This window comes from Mastomys coucha, unplaced genomic scaffold (assembly GCF_008632895.1).
Source record: "Mastomys coucha isolate ucsf_1 unplaced genomic scaffold, UCSF_Mcou_1 pScaffold23, whole genome shotgun sequence".
NCBI lineage: Eukaryota > Metazoa > Chordata > Mammalia > Rodentia > Muridae > Mastomys > Mastomys coucha.
This window is the reverse complement of record NW_022196906.1, coordinates 53,012,108-53,033,648: the sequence shown is the minus strand read 5'-3', so window position 1 is coordinate 53,033,648 and position 21,541 is coordinate 53,012,108. Positions and strand designations below refer to the sequence as shown.

Genomic DNA, 21,541 nt, shown 5'->3' with positions numbered 1-21,541 from the left:
TTTTTTCTTTTAATGAAACTAAACATTCATGAATAGATAACATGTGAACATATGCATGTACCCACAGAGAAGAGAGAGGAGAGGAGAGGAAGGGAAGGAAAGGAGGGTTGTGGAGAAAATGAGTATGGAGTGGCCCACTGATGTTCTGGGTTTGTTTAGAATTACCCCGCAGAGATGGATGAGGTCCTCTGGGAATGCTGGGGAGAACCACAAGTGTGTGGGTGTGCTTTCCTAAGAGCTTGAACAGCCCCGCTTGGTGTGCGATGGGCGTTAAATGGAATGTCATGTTTTTCCCATTTTGTTTTTCCTATTAGAATGATCTCTAGCATCTTTTTATATTGGCAGTCCAAGTCTCCTCACCTCTGAATTGTGTTTCGATCTGCTTTGGTTCTGTGCCCATTCGGCTAGCTTCTGCCTAGCCCAGGAGCTTTTTCCCAGCCTGCAGTTGGCCTTTCAACTACTTTATGGCAGCGTTCACATTATATAAGTTTTAACTTTGTGTGTAGTTGGATTTGTTGATTCATGTCTTTGTACTTTATGTTTTTTTTAAGATTTATTTCTTACTTTATATGTGTATGAGTTTTGCCTGCATATATTTATGTGTACCACAGGTGTGTCTGGTGCCCACAGGTGCCAGAAGAGGGCTTCTGATCCCCTAGAACTGGTGTGATTGATGATTGCGAACCACTATGTGAATCCTGGGAACCCAACCTGGATCCTCTGCAAGAGCAGCAAGTGCTCCAAACTGCTGAGCCACTTCTCCAGGCATCTCCATGCCTTTCATATTTGTTGTTTGTTTGTTTTAAGGATTTATTTATTTTATATACGTGAGTACACTATCGCTGTCTTCAGACACACACCAGAGGAGGGCATCAGAACCCATTACAGATGGTTGTGAACCACCATTTGGTTGCTGGGAATTGAACTCAAGACCTCTGGAAGAACAGTCAGTACTCTTAACCACTGAGACATCTCTCCAGCCCCGTTTGTTTGTTTGTTTGTTTGTTTGTTTTTTGAGACAAAGTTTCTGTTTAGTCCAGGCCAGCCTGGAACTCAGTATGTAGACCAGGCTGGCCTCAAACTCGGAGATCCACCTGCCTCTTCCATCAGGACCAGGCTGTCCAGCCTGCTGCTAAGCTCTCTTTATGGACTCTATGGCATGAAGAAGCCCAGCCCTGCCTTCTGGCCCACAGCCAGCAGTTATTTCCTTCCTCTTGGCTGCTTCAGAGCAGTCACAAACATGGCTTTGCCTGTTTCCTTTCAGAAACGAGTTACTTCAGGTTTTGATCAGGAGTACACATGGTGGATGTTTGGACAGAGAACAGTACAGTTCTAATATTGGGCTTGCTTAAAACTGCTATTAAAATAATAGCAAGTGGCCTATGTATGTTTGTGAATGATATGATATTTGCAATGTTTGTGTCAGTCATCATGTAAATAATTATTTAATTATTTTATAAATTAGTTCAACAGTCAGTATATGTTTTCAAATTAAATGTATGTGTAGTGTTACTGTGAGACCCTGCTTGCCTCAATTGTTAACTCCACTAAGGTTTCTATGGAAATAGTTTTGGTCCTATTTGCTGTATTTTCTACCCATCTCTGACACAGGTAGTTAGGGTTGCCCTGTCTGTGAGGCAGTCTTTTCTGTCACTCAGGTGCAGCTCTCTGTTTCATACTGCCTAGAGTTCACAGACAATTTCTGGTTATTCACTGGCTGTTGTAGCTATGGGAGTACCATATTCATAGCATGAAGAACCCTTTTTAAATTCTTGCCCTTGGAGAAGATCTTGGAGAGGACTGTGTGGGAGCTGTGGTTCATATGGTGAACACACACACACACACACACACACACACACACACACACACACACCACATCCCTTTAGAAATGATGAATAATGAACAGCTCACTACTTTTTGTCTTTTGTAAACAAACATTTCATACAGATGCAGAAATGGTTACAGTACATCAGGTGCACATAGGTGCCTGAGCGTGCAGTAGGCATGCACATAGGTGCCTGAGCGTGCAGTAGGCATGCACATAGCCGCCTGAGCGTGCAGTAGGCATGCACATAGCCGCCTGAGCGTGCAGTAGGCATGCACATAGCCGCCTGAGCGTGCAGTAGGTATAGGTTGGGACTTCACAAGAGTTTGACTTGAGGGTTGTCCCCAGGATGGGTGCCTGGGTGACTGGATGGCAGTACCGAGAAGAAGGATTTCTCTTGAAGGCAGCGCCTTTCTATACCAGCGCCTTTTTATACTATGTAATATTTGTGTCTCCATTCATAGCTATGGTCTCATGCATGCACACACATGGTTTATCTTTACAGCCTTGAAACGACAGAGCATAAGGTGATAACAGAGTTCATGTGAATTAACAAAAAGCTGTAAGACCGTTGTTTAAAAAGCAAAGGCCGGAGAACACAGAGCCAAAAGCAGACACAACTTGAGCTGTCTGGTCAGTAACCATGGAGTTTAGGCCTCACCTCCTCAGGAAGTGAGTCCTGAGCACCTGAGGTCAAGGCAAGGGCCATTTCTGCATGTCCCCACAGCATCCCGTGCTTGCCTGGAAGTGCACTAATTTCCACTGTAATAATGAATTTGTTTTCTGCCTCTGCATCAAAACCACAAGCTCCTTGAGGTCAGAGATTGGGCCTTCTGCTGTGTTTTCTAAGTTGCTACAGTGTCCGACACATGGAAGCATGTTGAATGAATGAATACAGTAAATGCTCATATTCATTTAATAAGGAGACATTGAGCTTTAGCATACAGCATTGACAGGAGAGTTGCTGATGTCATTGTCACCTTGTTCTGGTGACATAGTGTGTTGTTTCCCCAAAACATTTTCATCACTTGCCAGGATTTATCAAGACCTTCCCACTAGTATACAGTTGACCTTTGACCCAGTTCTGCTTCTTTGAATGACATGAAGATGATTTAAAATTTAAAAAAGAAATAGGCTGAGACTAAAGTGGATTGGTAATGTACTTGCTGGGCATGAGCAAGGCCTTAAGTTCAGTCCCCAGTAGTACCAAAAAGGGGATGGGGGCCACCTAAAAATGTTCATCACAGTGTTCTTCATAGAGGGGATAAAGTGGAAGTGCCTACAGTTGTTCCCTCTGTGAAGTGAAGGTTTCTTAAAACTTGTTGGATCCATATGGTAAGACACTAAAAATGACAGTACTTATGAAAAATGTCCTGCTGTAATTCAGTGAACAGAGCAAAATTTAGAATATATGCAGTTTAAATATAACTATAAAATATAAAGAAAAACTAGGAAGAAATACTTTAAAATGTGAAAACAAGAAGGGATGCCCATTTCCTATAATTAGAATAAATCCAGTTACCAGTAACTACAATTCACCTGTTTTTTTTCTTCCTTCCTTCCTTCTCCCCTCCCTCCCTCTCCCCCTCCCTCCCCCTTCCCCCTTTTCTCCCTCCCTCTCTCCCTCTCTCCCTCCCTCCCTTTTTCCCTCCCTCCCTCCTTCCCTCCCTCCCTTCCTTCCTTCCTTTCTTTCTCCCTCCCTCCCTTCCTACTTGTGGGTGGGTGACTTGCATAAGGAGCTACCAGCCTACCAGCATTTTGCTCTGTCAGATTCTTTTGTTTTGTTTTTAAAAAGTTTTTTTTAAGCTTCCATTTTTTAACTTTATTAAAATATTGAGTTTATTTTGCATGTCTGTTTTTGTCTCCCTGCCATTTCCACATCTGACCACCACTATGGCTATGATCTATCATAACATTCCATAAATACTTAAAATCAGTAAAGGGTGGAGTTCCGTCCTGAAAAGCTAAACAGGCGTCTCAGACAGCACATTCTTGGCAACTAAACCTGGACAGCATTTATCAGGCACGGCAGGGAAAGGTCTCACTGTATGTTACAAAAAGGACAGCCAGGTATCAACTGTTATAGAAATTAAATAAGACAGAATGTTTCAAAGTGTGTCAACCATTTTCTTAAAGAGATTTCCCCCACTGCCAGAGATCTTGAGTAGACTCCTGGTCTGTCACCCAGAAGCAGTTCCTCGTAAGTAATGAGTTGGCTTCCAACTTTGTGGACAGACCCTCTCTTTTCTATTCTTGCTTGCACTTTTGCTTTAATGCCTTCTACGAAGCAGGCCCTTTTGGTGTTTAGGAGTTTTTTCCTGATTTTTGAAGGACTCCTGACCCTTTCTTTGATCTTGGTATTGGTGGTTTTAAGTCTTTTTTTTCATTTTGGTTTGATTTTTGTGCATTTTTGGCAGGGGTATCTTATACAGATTTCTTCACTGGGACTTTTTCTTCAGTTTTCCTCAGCAGAATCATCCTCATCTTCCTCATCCTCATCTTCGCTGTAGAGAAGAGGGGTGGAAAGCCTGCCTACTGTTCCTCAGAACAGGCCTGTAGGGTGGAATCCTTCCCAGTGCAGTGCTCTTACTCCTTACCTCAGTTCTCTGACAGCTCCTTCATTGAATCAGGTAGCTCACAGAGTGTGGACTTACATCTGGGCCCTCACTATTCTACTCCGTTGATCTATATTTTACTTTTGTGCTCAAGTTTGGCTGTTTTTATTACTGTGGCTCTGCAACATAACCTGAAGTTGGGGGTGGTAAAGCCTCCTGCTGTACTGTTTTTGTTAAAACTGCTTTGGGTATCTATGGTCTTTTGCACTTTCATGTAAATCTTAAGATAGATTTTTCTGCATCTGTGAAGAATGGCCCTGGAATTTTTATTGGAATAGCATTGACTCTGTAGATTGCATTTGATAGGGTGGCCATTTTCACAGTATTAGTTCTGTCTGTGAACATGGATGGCTGTGCATCTTCTAATGGTTTTGTTTGTTTTTGGTTTTGTTGTTGATGTTGTTTGTTTATATTTCTTTGATGTTTAAATTTTTCACTTTTTGTTTTTGATTAGGTTTATTACAAAGTTGGTGTTGTCTACTGTTGTTGTTATTGTTCCCTCTTCCCTCCTTTTCCCTCCTCCTCCCTCCTCTTCTTCCTCTTCCTCCTCCCTCCTCCTCCCTCCTCCTCTTCTTCCTCCTCCCTCCTCCTCCTCCCTCCTCCTCTTCCCTCCTCCTCCCTCCTCCTCTTTCCTTCCCTTCTTCAGTGTTATAAATGGGATTTTTCCTGATTTTTTAAATTTTGTTTATTATCAGTATGTGAGAAGACTGCTGATTTGTGTGTTGACTTTGTGTGTCTTCCTACTTTCTAGGAGTTCTTTGTGGAGTCTTTAGGGTCTTGTTTATCTGCAGATAGGGATATTTTAATAATGATTTCTTTTCTGCTGTGTATTTTGAATTTCCATCTCTTGTTTTATTGCTCTAGCTAAGACTGTAAGCATTGTACTGAACAGGAGTGGAGAGAACAGATACCCTTGTTTTGTCCCTGATCTTTGTGAGAATGCCTTAAGTTTGGCTCTAATTGTTACCAGGCTTTTGTCTATAGTTCCAGTCATGTTAGGGTACCCTGCCTCCTTGCCAGGCTCTTCATGACTTTTATCTTGAAGGGGCATCATCTGATATTGTCAGAGCCTTTTCTGTATCTGTTGAGATGGTGTGATTCCTATCTTTGACACCATGTATGTAATGGCTTATCTACATATGTTATACCATTTCTAGAATAATGCAGCTCTGGAATAATGCTGACTTGATCTTTGTGAATGGTCTTTTTGATAATCATGAATTCAGTTTACAAGTGAATTTTATAGACAGTTTTTCCATTTATGTTCAACAAGATCAGTATGTAACTTTCTTGTTTGAGTCATATCTTTTTCTAGTGTAATACTGTCTTCATTAAGAGTCTGGAGGCATGCCTTTCTTCTCTATTTTACAAAATAATTTGTGTAGATATTATTAGCTCTTTTTTAAAAAGTATTTATTTATTTTATTTATTTATTTTATGTATGAGTACACTGTAGCTGTCTTCAGACACACCAGAAAAGGGTGTTGGATCCCATTACAGATGGTTGTGAGCCACCATGTGGTTGCTGGGAATTGAACTCAGGACCTCTGGAGAGCAGTCAGTGCTCTTAACTGCTGAGTCATCTCTCCAGCCCTGTTAGTTCTTTTTTAAAGATCTGGTAGAATTCTGCAGCAGATTCATCATGGTCCTTGGCTTTTTATTTCAGCAGACTTTTAATTTCTACTTTAGTCTGGTTAGCTATTGCTGGTTATAGATCTGTTTAAATTATTTTGTCTTGATTTAATTTTGTTAAGTCGTATGTGTCTAAAAATGCAACCATTTCTTTTAGATATTTTTCCCAAATTAGTGGAATATAGGTTTGTAGAATACGGTCCCTATAATTTTTTAATCTTTAGTGTCTGTTGTTACTCTCTGATTTTATTTACATTTCTCTCCCTGTTAGTTAATTTGACTAAAAGGTTGCCAGTCTCCCTTATCTTTTCAAAACCTGGACTCTTTGTTTTATAGTTCTTTGTATTTTTTCTATTTCTACTTCATTAATCTCTGTTTGAATCTTCATTAATCTCCCTATTTACTGCTTTGGGTTTGATTTGTTTTTGTTTTTCCATGGTATTTGTTTGTTTGTTTGTTTGTTTTTCGAGACAGGGTTTCTCTGTGTAGCCCTGGCTATCCTGGAGCTCACTCTGTAGACCAGGCTGGCCTCAAACTCAGAAATCTGCCTGTCTCTGCCCAGCTTCCATGGCCTTAAGGTACATCATTAAGTTAGTTATATTTCTTCAGTGACCTATTTATTGTTCTATAAATTCATTGTTAACCTCTAAGAGTTTGGGTTTTCTGTAGTTCCTCTTGGTTTAGTATCTAGTTTATTCAGTTGTATTCACATGGAATACAGGATATCTCGATTTTCCTGTATTTGTTGATGCTAGCTTTTTGTATCCTAACCCATGATTCATATGGAAAGGATTTTTACGACCTGCTGAAAACTCTTGTATTCTTTAATATTTGGGTAGAATTTCCATAGGCCATTGTTAGAGTCACTTCTTTATAATTTCATTCAACTGTAATGCTTTCTGTCTGTTTTGTTTTGTTTTTTGGTCCAGATGACCTGTGTATTGGTAAAAGTGGAGTATTAAAATCTCCTAATATTTACTGTGTTGGGGTTAATTTGTGGTTCTTTATATCTAGTAATATTTGTTTTATGAGATTGGGTATACCTGGGTTTGGTTCATAAATATTATTGTAATACCCTCTTGATAGGCTGCTTATTTAATGAGCGTGAGTGACCTTTTTTTTTTTTTAATCTCTTTTGAGGTTTTCTTCTGAAGTCAGTTTTGTCAGGTATTTGAATTCCCATGCCTTCTTATTGACAGTAGAAATGTGTCTTGGTGGCTAGTGATGATGTGTCCTGCTGTCACTAGGTTACTGAAGGTGGGCTTAGAGGTGGGGTTGGCATTATTTCTGCCTCAGTTTTATTGGATGGTTTTGCTGGGTGTAATAGTCTGAGTTGGTAGTTGCTATCGCCTGGGCCTGCCCGGCCTTTGGGGGATTGGAGTTGAGGTGAGTTGCAGCAGTGTTGGACTATGGCCAAAAGACTGATGGCCTTGTAACTTTCTCTAATTGTACTGGATGCTATTAGCTGATGGCTCATAGAGACTTGAAACTCTCTTGCTTATTCTGTGGCTGAAAATCACTGATCTCTTTTCTCTTTATCTCTCTATGCTTTATTTTTACTTTGTAAATCTCTGTGCTTTATTAAATGCTGTATCTTTATAACTCTCTATTACTGTTCTGTGCTTCATTAAATGATAGGGAAACAACTCTTTATTAACTCTTTATTACTATTTGGTACTAAAAACTTACCTCTTTATTATTTGTGCTTATATAAATTCTAATATCTGGTGATTAACACATACTGTTTAGCAGCGAGGGATTAGGTCAAGGATTTCTTGCTAGCACTCCCTTCTCTGGCCAAGCAGCCAGAAGCCTCTCCCTGGGTAGGCTGGTTAACTGTGAGCCAGAGAGGAAGGAAAGGAAAAGAATTAAAATCCTTTACACAGGGAAAAATCTGCAGATACATATACATTCATACATACAATTGTGGCCAGGCCCAAGTGCCTGCTTCATCCATTTCACAATTATTCTTACATACCTACACACAGAAACAGACATACGCAGTTCATGGATGGATGGATGGATGGATGGATGGATGGATGGATGGGGAGAACCCCTCAAGCCAACATGTCTTTATTTTTGTGTGTGTGACCTTTTTATAGACAAAAAATTCTTAGAAAATTACCTCATAGATAAAATGTTACACAAAATGGGAGTTACAGAAGGATGTTGATACCAAGGTCAAAGCAGTGTTTCATTCTGTATGCTCATTATAAATTCAAAGCAACAGTTTTACATGGCCTTGCCTTATCATGGTGCACATCTGTGGCTTTATCCTTGGACCTAAATGTTTTTCCTTGAGCATACATTTGTCCAAAGCCTATTTTTCTTTTTAGTGTAATTATGAAACTCACTGTATTCCTTATTATGCAGCCTTTACTCACTATTACGAGGAGTATTAGTATTATGGGCACATTCTATTATTGATTCTAAGTTTATTACATCTTTCTAGTAAAACAACTAAAACCACCCCTTAAAACTTTCTTCCTAATATTATTTGAATCAAGTCAGGAACTCTATAAAATCATTAATTCATCTAAAACAGCATTAATTCATGAAGGTTCATCTTTACATTGATCTGCAGAAAATCTGCTCAACATGGTGGGCTAGTGCCCAGGGGTTATTATATTAATTTAATAGGAAAAGCATATTAACTGTAAGAATCTTGAGATGAAGTCTCTTTGGTACCTTGTCTCATAGAGCTCTCCCATCGCAGACCATGCAAAAATGGTGGGCCACCTTCAGGAAGGCCACCTGCTAGCCCTAGCCTATCCTAAATGACTCCTGACATGAATCTTTTAGAACTAGAAATAAATCTTTCCAGGACCTTCTAGCTTTAAAAGTTTCCACTAAGTCATCAGCTTTTGTTCTGATGAGTTTGTCTGTGTACCTGTCCCCTCTCCCCTGTAGCTTTCAGGGCCCTTGCTTGAGTCTGCATTTTAGCATTATTAGTATTTAGCATTAGTATTTGTAGGAGATTTGTTTTCTGATCCTGTCAATTTGAGCCTTTTTTTTTAAAAACTAAATGGGTATATCTTTCAGTAGAGTTAGGAAATTTTCTTTCATGATTTTATTTAAAATATTATCTATGCCTTTGGCCTGGAGTTCTGTCCTTTTTCTGTGCCTGTAGTTCACAGCTTGGCTTTTCCATGGTACTGCCAAGTTTTTGCATATTTTGTTAGTGAGTTTAAAAGAAATGATCATTTGGTTTGAATGAGTAATTCTATTCCTATACCTTGTCTTCATGCACTGATGTTCTGCCTTCCAGAAGCTCTGTTCTATTGGTGAGGCTTCCCACTGACCCCCCACTGACCTTCCCACTGACTCCCACTGACCCCCCATTGACCCCACTGACCCCCCACTGACCTCCCCATTGACCCACTGACCTCCCCACTGAATTTGATTTACAATTTCTGATTGTCCTTATCCCCTCATCCAACTGTTTATTTTCATTTTCTTGGCCCTTAGTCATCTTATTTCTGTTCTTTTAAAGTTAATTCTGGTATCTGTGCCCTCTCAAAGGCTTTGAATAAATTTAGCATGTTTACAATTGTTCTTGGAATTATGTGCCTTGAGTTTTGTCTAAGTTGTTCTCCTTGAGGACCATGCCTGTGGAGTTGGTGATTTCGGCAGGGAATGGATTATCCTGTTTTGTCTTACTGTTTGTATTTTCACGATTTTGACATGGAGTTAATGAATTTATGTCTCAGATTTTGAAGGCAGGGCTACATTCTTGGACAGATGCTTTTGGGAGTCTTTTTGATGTAGGGTCTCTCACTAAGCCTGATGATTGTCTATATGGCCAGCAAGCCCTAGAGATCCTCCTGCCTTTATTTCCCAGTGCTGGGCTTACAGGTACATGATGCTGGACCAATTCTTTTTAAAGAATCTGGGTACTCGGCACCTAAACTCAGATCGTTTTATCTGCCCAGCAAGAGCTTGCTGATGGGTGTCTTCCTAGCTCCCACAGTCCGTTTTATTAAGAAGGAATTGAACATAAAGGCTGCTGTCTACAGCTCTAAGTTGCTCTAAGAGTGTTCTGAGTATCTGAGGGCCTTAGGGAGATACCCACAAATAGCCTGAAAACAAGCCAGCGTGAACTTTTACCATCTTAAAAGTCTGGAACAAAACTAGATTTCCATGGGAGTGCTAAACCGTAAACATCAAAGCCAAGCTATGCTAAGGTCTCCCAAGGAGGAGAGAATGCTCCCAGGCTGACACCTGAGAACAGAGTAAGCTAACATCAGCACACAGAGCACTACCAAATGTGTGGATGGGGAGCTCAATACCAAGAAAGGCTACTCAGAATGTGCTGGAAGATGTCAGCAACGCCTGGTGTTTTATGAGACTACCCCTTAGATTCTCTTTCCTTCTGGGAGTTAAGAACAGCACTAGACACACTGTTCTATAACCTTGGCCCTTCCTTGTCTAAAGAGGCTTCAGGGTTAGAAGGCTCCTAGGACTTCATGGAAGTTTATGATCCACACATCTCCCATGTGCCAGTAGACATATGGTTCATCTACTTCATTCTTCCTGTGTATTCCCTTGCAGGTCATATAAGAGATTTTATTTTTATCAAGAAAAATAGAAAACTATCGACAGATTCTAAGCCAGTGAGTGACAACCTGTTACACTTTCTCTTGCAGATGTGTGGGAATGGAAGGGGGTGGGCAAGAGGGAAGAGAGCGAAGGCTGGTTTAGTAAACCAAGAAAGAAGAGGGAAGTATCAGCATGCATGGAAGTGCTTAACAGGATTGCTGTGTGCAAGGGAAAAGCAGCAGTTCAGACATGTCTGGGGTGGGAAGCGTGAAGAATTTTGCTCTGCTCTACCTGCCTGCCTGCCTGCCTTTGCCCCTTCCTTCCTTCTTTCCTCCCTTCCTCCCTTCCTTCCTTCCTTCCTTCCTTCCTTCCTTCCTTCCTTTGTTCCCTCCTGCCTTCCTTCCTTTCCTTCTGTACTGGCTGGTTTTGTGTGTCAACTTGACACAGGCTGGAGTTACCATAGAGAAGGGAGCTTCAGTTGGGGAAGTGCCTCCATGAGATCCAGCTGTGGGGCATTTTCTCAATTAGTGATCAAGCGGGTAGGGACCCTTGTGGGTGGTGCCATCCCTGGGCTGGAAGTCTTGGGTTCTATAAGAGAGCAGGCGAAGCAAGCCAGTAAGGAACATCCCTCCATGGCCTTTGCATCAGCTCCTGCTTCCTGACCTGCTTGAGGTCCAGTCCTGACTTCCTTGGTGATAAACAGCAATATGGAAGTAAGCTGAATAAACCCTTTTCTCCCCAACTTGCTTCTTGGTCATGATGTTTGTGCAGGAATAGAAACCCCGACTAAGACACCTACCTTCCTTCCTTCCTTCCTTCCTCCCTCCCTCCCTCCCTCTCTCCCTCCCTTCCTTCCTTCTTTCCTTCCTTCCTTCCTCCCTCCCTCCCTCCCTCTCTTCCTTCTTCCCTCTGTTCCTCCCTTCCTTCCTTATTCTCTGCAGTTAGGAATTCAGGAAAGAGCCAGAGCTGGGAGTAGGTATGTGTGTTGAGAATGGCTTTGGCTGTAGTAATTGGAGCTGAAAGTATCTGAGCCACTCAAGCCAGATGTCTATCCCATCAGCCCTTGCTCTTTGCCAATAGCCCTCAGCTTCTTTGAAGATCTGAGGAAGGTCTGTGCTGGAGACCTGCTATTTAAAGGTGACTGAACCTGAGGTGTGGTAAAGACGACACTGAGTAAGGTAGCAAAGGGGTCCCAGAAGCCGAGACAGATGTGCTGAGAATGAGAGGGAAGGGGCAAGTGCTCAGCTGTGCTGCTGCCACGGCTTGAGTGCAGTTTTTAAACATCAATTGCTGGATTATTAAGCAAGGAGATGTGGAATTTTGAAAACGCTGTAGCAGTTAGGCAGGGAAATTTGGATGGATATTTGAACAGTGAAAGTGAATCATTTAGCTATTGTACTTCTTAAGTTATAAACCAGGTTGAAAGTAATATGTGCCCATATTCTGTTCCTGTACATGAGTAAGACCCACTGCCTCACAAAACTTCACAGGAATAGGAGTGGTTTTCAGTGCAGTGGACGCAGGGGCTCACACACCATTACTGGCCGCCTCTGTCTCCCAGCTCTGTTTTCTGTGCTCCAGAGGGGTCCCAGCAACTTACTTACCTTTCAAACAAACAACGCTAATGGAAAGAGCCTCTCCTTCCCAGCATATATACAGATTTTACTAGCTTTTATGCACACCCATAACACACAACACAGAGGTCAGAAGCAGGTATGTACACTGACGGTCACCTGTCTACCTATGGAGCGAGGGCAGCTGAGGAGCTAGCCTTGTCTGGATCCCATGAACGGGGTCAGCTAGTTTCTCAAAGGAAAATGAAGATGTTTCCATAGAGTGCCTGCTACCCAGACAAAGTTAACAGATGCTCACTTTGTTGGGAAAAGCCTTTGGCCCAGTGCTTTTAAGCGCTTGCATAGGCTCTGCACTCTCTCCTTTGGCACAGAGGAGACATGGTTCTATGTGCTGGGGTGGCCCCAAGAAGCACTGTCTAGTTCTTATGCTTGGATTCATTTATAGAGCTAAAGAACAACTAATCTGGAGGACAGATTTGGGCCAAATGTGCTTAGTATTTAAAACTCAAACTATTATATCACATTGTCAGAAGGTAAAAAATGATATTATTTTGATAGCTAAAACCTTTTAGCATAGCATGAAGACCTTTATGAGAAAATGTGTCTCTCTGTTGAGCCTGCCCACAATCCTACAGCCATCTGTAGGTGCCCTGCATTTCCTCAGTCACATTTGTCATCTTGTCTCTCTGCCTTCACCCACACTGTACCACCCCCACCTTCAATATAAAGAACTCCTTCTTTGTCCTCAGACGTAACCCTTCCCAAGTCAGGGACCAGAAAAAACACCAGTTAGGTCTTCTTATTCTTACATTCTTGTATCGGTTTTTTAGTTTTTAGATTTGTCTTTTTTGTTTTTTGATTTTGTTGTTGTTGTTTTTGTTTTGTTTTGTTTTGGTTTGGTTTGGTTTAGTTTTTTTCGAGACAGGGTTTCTCTGTGTATTTCTGGCTGTTCTGGAACTCACTCTGTAGACCAGGCCGGCCTTGAACTCAGAAATTCGCCTGCCTCTGCCTCCCAAGTGCTGGGATTAAAGGCGTGCGCCACCACCGCCCGGCTGTCTCTTTGTTTTTTAATGCTTGAGCACATGTAGCTTTTTATCTATCTTTCCCTGCCTGTCAGCAGTGTCATTGACTCACTCCAGTTTGCTATTGACTCATTTTTCTTGAGGCTGAATAATTGTTGTTAACCTGTTGAGCTGTCTAACATCTCATATGTTGATGATTTCTGATCAGACATGATTCTTACATCGTGAAGCATTAATTCATTTTATGCCCCTTAAAAGAGTTTTGGGGATTTTAAGCAAGTAAAGTACTTAGCATCAGTTTGACCCTTTGGAAACTTGTTTTGGCTCTCTCTAGGGTGGAGTAGAGTACTTTTACCCTGCAGCTGATCCCACAGCATTCTGAGGTGTGCTGTGTCTTGAGCAGCCTCTGCATCCAAGGAAGGCTTTCAATTCCAGCTGCAGAAACTGTTCTTGCCCTGGCTTCTGGGACTGCTGGGCTGTCTCCCTGGTGCTGTTTCTCATTCCAAAGGTTACTCTTGAACAGGGTTGGCGTCACACCTTCAGTGCTCAGACTGCAGGTCAGCCAGAGGCTTTAGGACTCTTGAGGCAGGTTTCTGAAGCTGTGCCAGGTCTGCTTCCAGCGATCCTATAACCAGCTCCAGCCACATCTGCTTCTCCCCAACTCTTTCTTCTCAACTCATTAAGACTACACGCCCAGTAGGTTCCCCTTCTCTTTGTCAGTCTGGTTTCTTTTACTAATTTTTAAAGGTTTTGAGATGGGGAGAGGGAGGTAGACAGATGGCTCAGGAGTTTAGGACACTTGTTTATCTCACAGAGAATCATGGTTTGATTCCCAGCACCCATATGGTGGCTCAACAACCATCCCTAACTCCAGTTTCAGGGGATCTGACACCCTTTTTTGACCTCTAGGCACCAAGCATGGCACATGATACACATACATACATGCAGGCAAAATACTCATACAGATAAAAATCTATACAACCTCCTTTTTTTTTTTTTTTTTAAGGTTTAGACAGAATCGTATGTAGCCTAGGCTAGCCTTGAAGGAGCTAAGTAGCCAAGAATGACCATGAACTCTGATCTTCCTTCCTCCCACGTGCTGGGATTACAGATGTGTAGCAGTGTGACTGGCTTCAGTCTAGAAACTGATTGCAAGCACAAAGCTTCAGTGACCAGAGGCCCTCCCAGCTTGTGTCCCTGTCACCAGCTCTCACAGTCCTCCTGCACTTGCTTCTCTGTGTATACACGATGCTTCCAGAAATTGTTTAGTCTTAAGTTGTTTATAACAGGAGTAGAATTTGTGACCATCTTAGTCCTCTTAGGCAGAATTGATGTGATGGCTTTTTTCCTAGTTTCCCCTTTAAAACCAAGTAAGTGAAACTGCAAACTGAAAGACCTATGGAAATGATGAAAGTGTGCCACCATGCTAGGCTGGAAGGCCTTCATAGATAGTTCATAAAGAAACTGGAACAAAAGTACCATTTTATTTTTTGCAACTTCTAGTGAATTAATGAGTATAGGCAGTGCTTATAATAACTGCTAAATTCATACACATAGGATAGAGCCATGATTTTGCCTGTGGTAGAATCATGCATCTGTGGTCTAGCAAAATCCAAGAAAGGATGAACCTGGATTTGATCAAAGTTCTTGATCTATGAGGAATACAAGAGACAGGATACAAAATGAAAAGCATGCCTGTAGGCACTAGAACAGAGTTTAGTGAGGGTGAGTCTAGAGATTAAGACTAACAATGGGATGTGAGTGGCTTTGCTTTTCCTGTTTGTCTGCAGTCTGCATGTATTGGTGTGTGGATGTACATCTGTGGGTACGCGTTTGCAGTTAGAAGGCAGAGGTCAACCTTGAGTGTTCATGTTTAGGAGCCATTCACTTTAGTTTTGAGGCAGCATAGCTTACTGGGACCTGGTTTTGCTGACTAGGCTAGACTCTGGCCGGCCAGCCCAGGAGTCCTCTTGCCTACTACCTGCTAGCACTAGGATTATAATGTATCATTGTGCCTAGCAATTTATGTGGATCTAAGGATCAAATTGTTAGACAGCCCCTAATTTATACATTTTTGAATGGTTAAAAAGCATTGAGAGCAGGGCAGTGGTGGTGCACGCCTTTAATCCCAGCACTTGGGAGGCAGAGGCAGGCAGATTTTTGAGTTCAAGGCCAGTATGGTCTACAGAGTGAGTTCCAGGACAGCCAGGGCTACACAGAGAAACCCTGTCTCGAAAAACGAAAAAACAACCAACCAAAAAGCATTGAGAAAGGAATAATACATTGTGAGATGTGAAAAACTGTATCCAGCTCTATTGCAGTGTCCATGGTAAAGCTTCGTTGGCCAGCAGCCACACTTATTAGTCTGTGGCTGCCTTCCCACACCACAGGCCTAAGTTCATCGAGGGCCTGGAGACTACACAGCCCACACTCCTATAATATTTACTCATCGGCCCTTTACAGAGAGAAATCTGTTGATTTTTGGTCTAGAGTCTCAGTAACTTAATGTCTCAACAGAGGTCAGATGGGAAGATGAGAAAAGACAGGGAAAAGTCTGCAGGCCTAAGGGATGCAGCAGCCCCATGTCACAGTAGAATGGTATCCTAGCTTTGCCAGTGTATGGATGGCATTTGGATACCTGGTCTCAAAAGGAAGGACTGTGGAAAAATGCCAGAAGACAGGGAACTGTGATATTGTCAAAGGAGTTGTTAATTTTTAAAGATTTGGTTTTGTGGTTATGTTAACATTTTAGTGATTCTTTGTGAATTTCATATCATGCACCCCAATCCCACTCATCTCCTTATCCCTCCATATCTGCCTCTCACCTTTGCAACCTCCCCCCCCCAAAAGATGAATAAATTTTTTTTAAAAAATCTTGCTATAGAAGCTGCGGTGTGTCACACAGTGGACCCTTTGCCCCAAACAGCTTTACTTGTAAATGTTCATTGCAATGAGTCATTGTTCTGGATTGAGGCCTCTGGCTTCTGCAACACAACACTGGATCTTTTCTGTGACTCTGCTTGGATATCCTGCTGCTCTGTGTGGTGGATGGAATAACCTTTGGTTACTCCAGTGACTCATAGATGGGTTAGATATTGGTGTGGGCCAACTGACATCCCTGGATCTGAGCCTGGGTTAGTCAGGCTGCCAGCTCTCCAGTGCCCCCTCCAACCAGGGCCAGCTCTCCTTCCCACACCCATACCACCACAGCCAGCTTTCCAGCACTGCCCAGGCAAGGTGCAGGGCCAGCTCTCCAGAGTGCTGCAGCTAGCGAGGAGCAGGGCAAGCTCATCATACAAGGGGATCATAAAGTAACTGTTAGGAGCACAGATTGTCTGATATTTCAAAGTGCCATGCTTGGTGTACTTTATCTCCATGAACGAGTAGCTGATTACTATATCTGACTTTAAGAAGCTTTCCCAGCCTACCACGATATCCTCTAGGCCAACTGTATGCTCCATGATGCTCAGTGGCAATGCCAGAGCACCTGACCTGCACACATAGCCTGTCCTCCACCTGCCTACTCTCTGCAGCCCACCCAGCCCCACCCACACCCTGCCACAGCAGCTTGTGGTTGTGTTTTTAGAGACCTTAGCTTTGAAGAAATATATCCTTCGATATTTACAGATATCTGTCTTAGTTTCAGAATGACCCAGGGTGTGGGTGGCTGCAGGGCGAGTGTAATGGGCTGTGTGGTGACACTTGTGACCAGATCATTTCATTGTGCTAGTTTTCTCTTGTATGTATGCTTCAAAATTTACATTACATGATGAAAGCAACAACAACAAATCTGTGCTGGGGGAATGAAGGTTGAGAGTTTTAGGCCGCTGTGGACTGTGTGAGGAAACCGTGTCTCAAAAAAGTTAAAACAGAAAACAGATCTCCAGGCAAAAAGGTTTCCTTTGGGAATGAAGGAGGAATAAGTAGTCTAGGAAACTCTCACAGTCCAGCAGAACTGTGGTGTGTCTGAAGGTTTTATTAGAAAGAATAAAAGCTCTGTAAGGTACTTTGAAAGAAAGCCCATGGGCACAGAGCCCTGTGGAGAACCCCAAGAGAGAGAGACAGCTGACTGGCTCAGCCTGCAGTGGGCCTCTGTGACCCAGGCTCTGGACTCTTCCAGTCACTGGCAGGAATGACTGGTGCCCAGTCACTGGCAGGAATGACTGGTGCCGTCAGCATCATGCTGTAGCCTTACTCATGGTTGCTGCCTTACTGTTAAATTGCCCGTGGTTCACCGTGAGACCACTTGGTTGTGTTTCTGGCATACACCAAGAAGGCACAGCGTATAGACCCAGCGAGTTCCTGTGCTGTATCTCAAGCTATGGACTATGATCATCAGTCCGAGATAGAATGTTTGTTTCTGTGGGAAATGTGAGGTGACGACCTCTTGGAAATTTGACCGGCGTTTCTTCTCCATCACAACATGACAGATTACCCACATTCAAGTCTGAGGCTTCGATCTAATCCTGACCCACCTGCAAATTTTATTGCCTGTCTCGTTGCTCTTTTTGACTAATGTGATAACCACTGGTTGTCACTGTTGAAAGCACACACTTTGCTGCTTCTTTCTTCCCTCATGTTGTTCGCAAAGACTCTACTGTTGGGGATATTTTTCCTCTTTTCGGTATAATTTGAACCTCATAAACCCAGAGCTTTCAGAAGGGAGTGGAAACACAGCCCTGAAGCTTCAGGTGGGATCTCAATTTTAAATACATCACCTGAGTGAGTGTCAGTTCCCCCTTAATCAGGAAGCCTTTGGCACCCAGAGCTTGGGACTGAGGGTTATTTCTCAGCGGTTAGTCATCCAGCTATTTCTGGAGCTATCGTCTCCGTGCTTCTCTCAGAGGCAGGGTCTTTGTAGCAGGTGGGAATGCTTTGTCATTTCGTGAACATGAAGTACCCTATTCACATCAAAGCTTATGAAGTCACACTTGGAGTGGGCTCAAAGCTGCTTCATCTTGTTCAGCACCAGTGACCCTACCTGCAGTGTTATCCTCCTGGGTAGTGGCTAGCTCACACTGGCCAGCAGAGTTAGAACCAGGAGGTATCAGAGGCCAAGTGTGGAGATGCAGGCCTGTAATCTCAGCATTTGGGAGGCTTAGGCAGGAGGGCGCCAAGTTAGAGGCCAGCATGAGGTATATAGCAAGGAAACACCTGGAAAGGAACCGGGAAGTACATCTGTGCCACCAAAGAAACCAGTTCCGTGAGGGAAAGGACCTGGACGATGAGGGCAACGGGATTCTTTTTGCCCATGTGTATTCACAGTGGACTCAGCACCTGAGTCCTTTGCTCCCTCTCCTGATTCTTCCTCTCCTGATTCTTTTGGGAACTTTGTCCCAAAAGTTCCTTATGGGGACTTTTTATTGTTAATTTTGAGATTGGGTCTTGCTTTGGACCTCACTATGTAGCTCAGGCTGGCCTTGACCTTACAGCAGTCCTCCGGCCTCAGCTTCCCAGGTACTGGGATTGCAGACATGAACCACCATGGCAAGCTTTCGGCATGACTGTGGGACTGGGGTCAAGGACCACAGGGTGATGAGACTCTGGGAATGAGCTGCATGGTCCACAATGCAGAAAAGTCGTGTGCACAGCTGTCCTTACAGACATGTGTGCTCCCAGGGCCCTGGGAACTCCAGGAACTCTGCCCAAACCCAGCAAGATAAAGGTGGTCAGAGTCTGAAGGGAAGAGGGGTGAGTCAAGCACAGGTCAGAGATTGCCTCCTTCATTTTGTGGTACAGACAGGTTGGATATGAAGTGCAAAACACACACACACACACACAAATTCCAAAAAACATGAGTTTCAAGTATTATTTATTTTAAAAAGTGGAAGTGATATAAAATATCTTAAACTCCACTCTTTTTTTTTTTTTTTTTTTTTGAACTACATTTCACATTGACTAGCAAAAACATAGCGTGTTCTGGGGCTGAGAGGGAGCTGAGCAGGTAAAAGGGCCTGCCCCACAAGCCTGACCTGGACTTAACCCCTGGAAGGTGGAAGGAGAGAAAACACTCCTGCAAGTTGTCCCCTGACCTCCACCCTTGCATAATGGCTCTCCTCCACCTCCACCCTTTTGCTAAATAAACAAATGCACTAAGATTTAATGCGGTACTGTCTGTGCATCGTGTCAAGATGGGTGCAGGCTGACCTGCAGATGTATCCCTAGCACTCAGCCTGTCAGGTCAAAGGATAAATGCATTTGCATTACCAAACTGTGCCCATAAGCACTGTGTCTGCCCTCTATGCCTTCCCCATTGCCCGCCACCTGAAACAGCTTATTTGGGGGTGTCATAATGACACATTTTTCTTACTAATCTGGGAGGGGTTGTCCTGTTTTTATTTTGAGACCAAGTTTCATTGTGACACTTGAGCAGACTTCAACCGTGGCAATCCTCCTGAGTCAGTATTACTCAGTATTCAGGTGTATACTGCCATGAGAGAGAGTTTTAAGGTGAAACCATAAAGCCTTTGTCTGACTTCCTGTTCTGTTTTTAAAAAAAGAAAATATTGGTGAATTTCAATGGAAGTTGAAAATTACCACTATAGATTTAGGAAGAGCAAACTGGGGAGGCTGGAATGGCTACAGGCATTTTGTCTCCAGAGTTATTAAGCTTCTGGGGTGAAGAGGCTGTCCACGTGGAGTTCTTGCTCATGGTGGGTGATCAGGCAGAATGTATTCCAACTCAGACTGCATCCCCAGCAACATGCAGGCAGCTGAAGAGCCACAGGCCATAGGACCCTTCAGAGCCGCTCTGCAGACCGTGCTAGGTCCTCTGAGCACTTCTTTGAGGCTTGTACCAGCTACTACTCTCTGCTGCTTTTTCCTTTTTCTGTCAGATGTAAACAAAACTGAATACTCACAAGACCAAATGGCCTCACATTTACCATTATTGAGAAAACAGGGTTCTTATGATGAGGAATCTCACTGTACAGTTAGCAGTGGATCTGATAAACTCCTAAGTGACAACAGTGAAGCCTGCTTCAAAGGAGTAGAAGGTCGTTTGGGCAAATCGGGATGCAGAGAAACACTTTTTACAACAAGTATGAATTACATTTACTACTTTAGTATTTCTCTTCATTTTAATACAAAGAGGTTGAGAGCCGGCCTGTAAATGAATGCTGGGACTTGGCACTGGCAAGGTACCACACCTTGGCATTTGGTGGCATCACTCCATGTGTGACTTATGAATAGGTATTTGTCTCTTTCTGTTCCTGTCACTAACCTCACCTAATTGCTGTTTCAGGAAGGGTTTTCGCTCATTGGCAGCAAGAACTGGTTGAAGATTGTAAGACGTGTGGACTGTCTTCTGTTTGGAACAACAATAAAGGCAAGATGACACTCAACTCCATGGCCAGCCATGTTTATACTAATGCCCCACTTTTCCCATTGGTGTGTGTGGCAAGGTAGGGGTATGGGGAGCCCCTGGGACAGGGACGACCAGTGCTGGAAGAACCGTATAGAAGAAAGGTTTGCCCCATAAGCAAAACCCCAAGCACGTAGGAGCTCCTCCTGGCATGCAGGCTGGTGGCCAGCACGAGCCTGTGCTGTGTGGCTTCTCTGCTCTAGCACTGGGAGCAGGCGGGTAGCAGGCAGTGTGCCTGGTTTGTTAGATGTTTAAGAAGGTATTTTTGAAGGTTCCATTGAATACATATTGTCATTTCTTCTCACTGTAATATTTAAAAATAGGAACTGGGTGTGATGGCACATGCCTTTAAACCCCAGCACTCCATAGACAGAGGCTTCAAAGCTTGTCTGGTCTACACAGTTCTTAGTCACCCAGGGCTATGTAGAGAGAACCTGCCTCAAAAAACAAAACAAAACAAAAAAAATAAACAAAAAAATCCCTGGCCAGTAAATGGATTAGTGGATAAAGGTGCTCGCTGTGCTCGATCTGAGACCCATAAAATACAGAGAACCTGCTTCTATAAGCTGTACTTGGAACCCCATGGTATGGCATCACAGCCACCTGTAACTCAAGTTCCAGGGGATCTTAGTCTCAATTCTAACCTCTGTGGGCACCCCCCCCATACACAGACATATACATATAGACATAAATAATGCAAGTAAATCTCTAAAAAAAAATTCAGCTGGGCAGTGGTGGTGCATGCCTTTAATCCCAGAACTTGGGAGGCAGAGGCAGGCAGATTTCTGAGTTCGAGGCCAGCCTGGTCTACAGAGTGAGTTCCAGGACAGCCAGGGCTACACAGAGAAATCTTGTCTCATAAAGACAAAACTGAAGATCAAGACAGAAAGAACAAAGAGGGAAGGAGGGGGAGGAAGGAAGAAGAGAGGGGGGAAGGGGGGACAGAGAGAGAGAGAGAGGGAGGGAGGGAG

General features: G+C 43.2%; 1 protein-coding gene across 2 annotated transcripts in view; it reads left to right on the top strand.

Moving 5' to 3' along the window:
- Window positions 1-21,541, top strand: part of Rec114 (REC114 meiotic recombination protein) — a 100,930-nt gene that overhangs the window by 66,358 nt on the left and 13,031 nt on the right. For both annotated transcript variants that reach the window (XM_031345909.1, XM_031345908.1), the window contains one exon: window positions 20,451-20,534. In XM_031345909.1, the coding sequence (XP_031201769.1) occupies window positions 20,451-20,534 (84 nt within the window). The remainder of the gene's footprint in view (window positions 1-20,450; window positions 20,535-21,541) is intronic.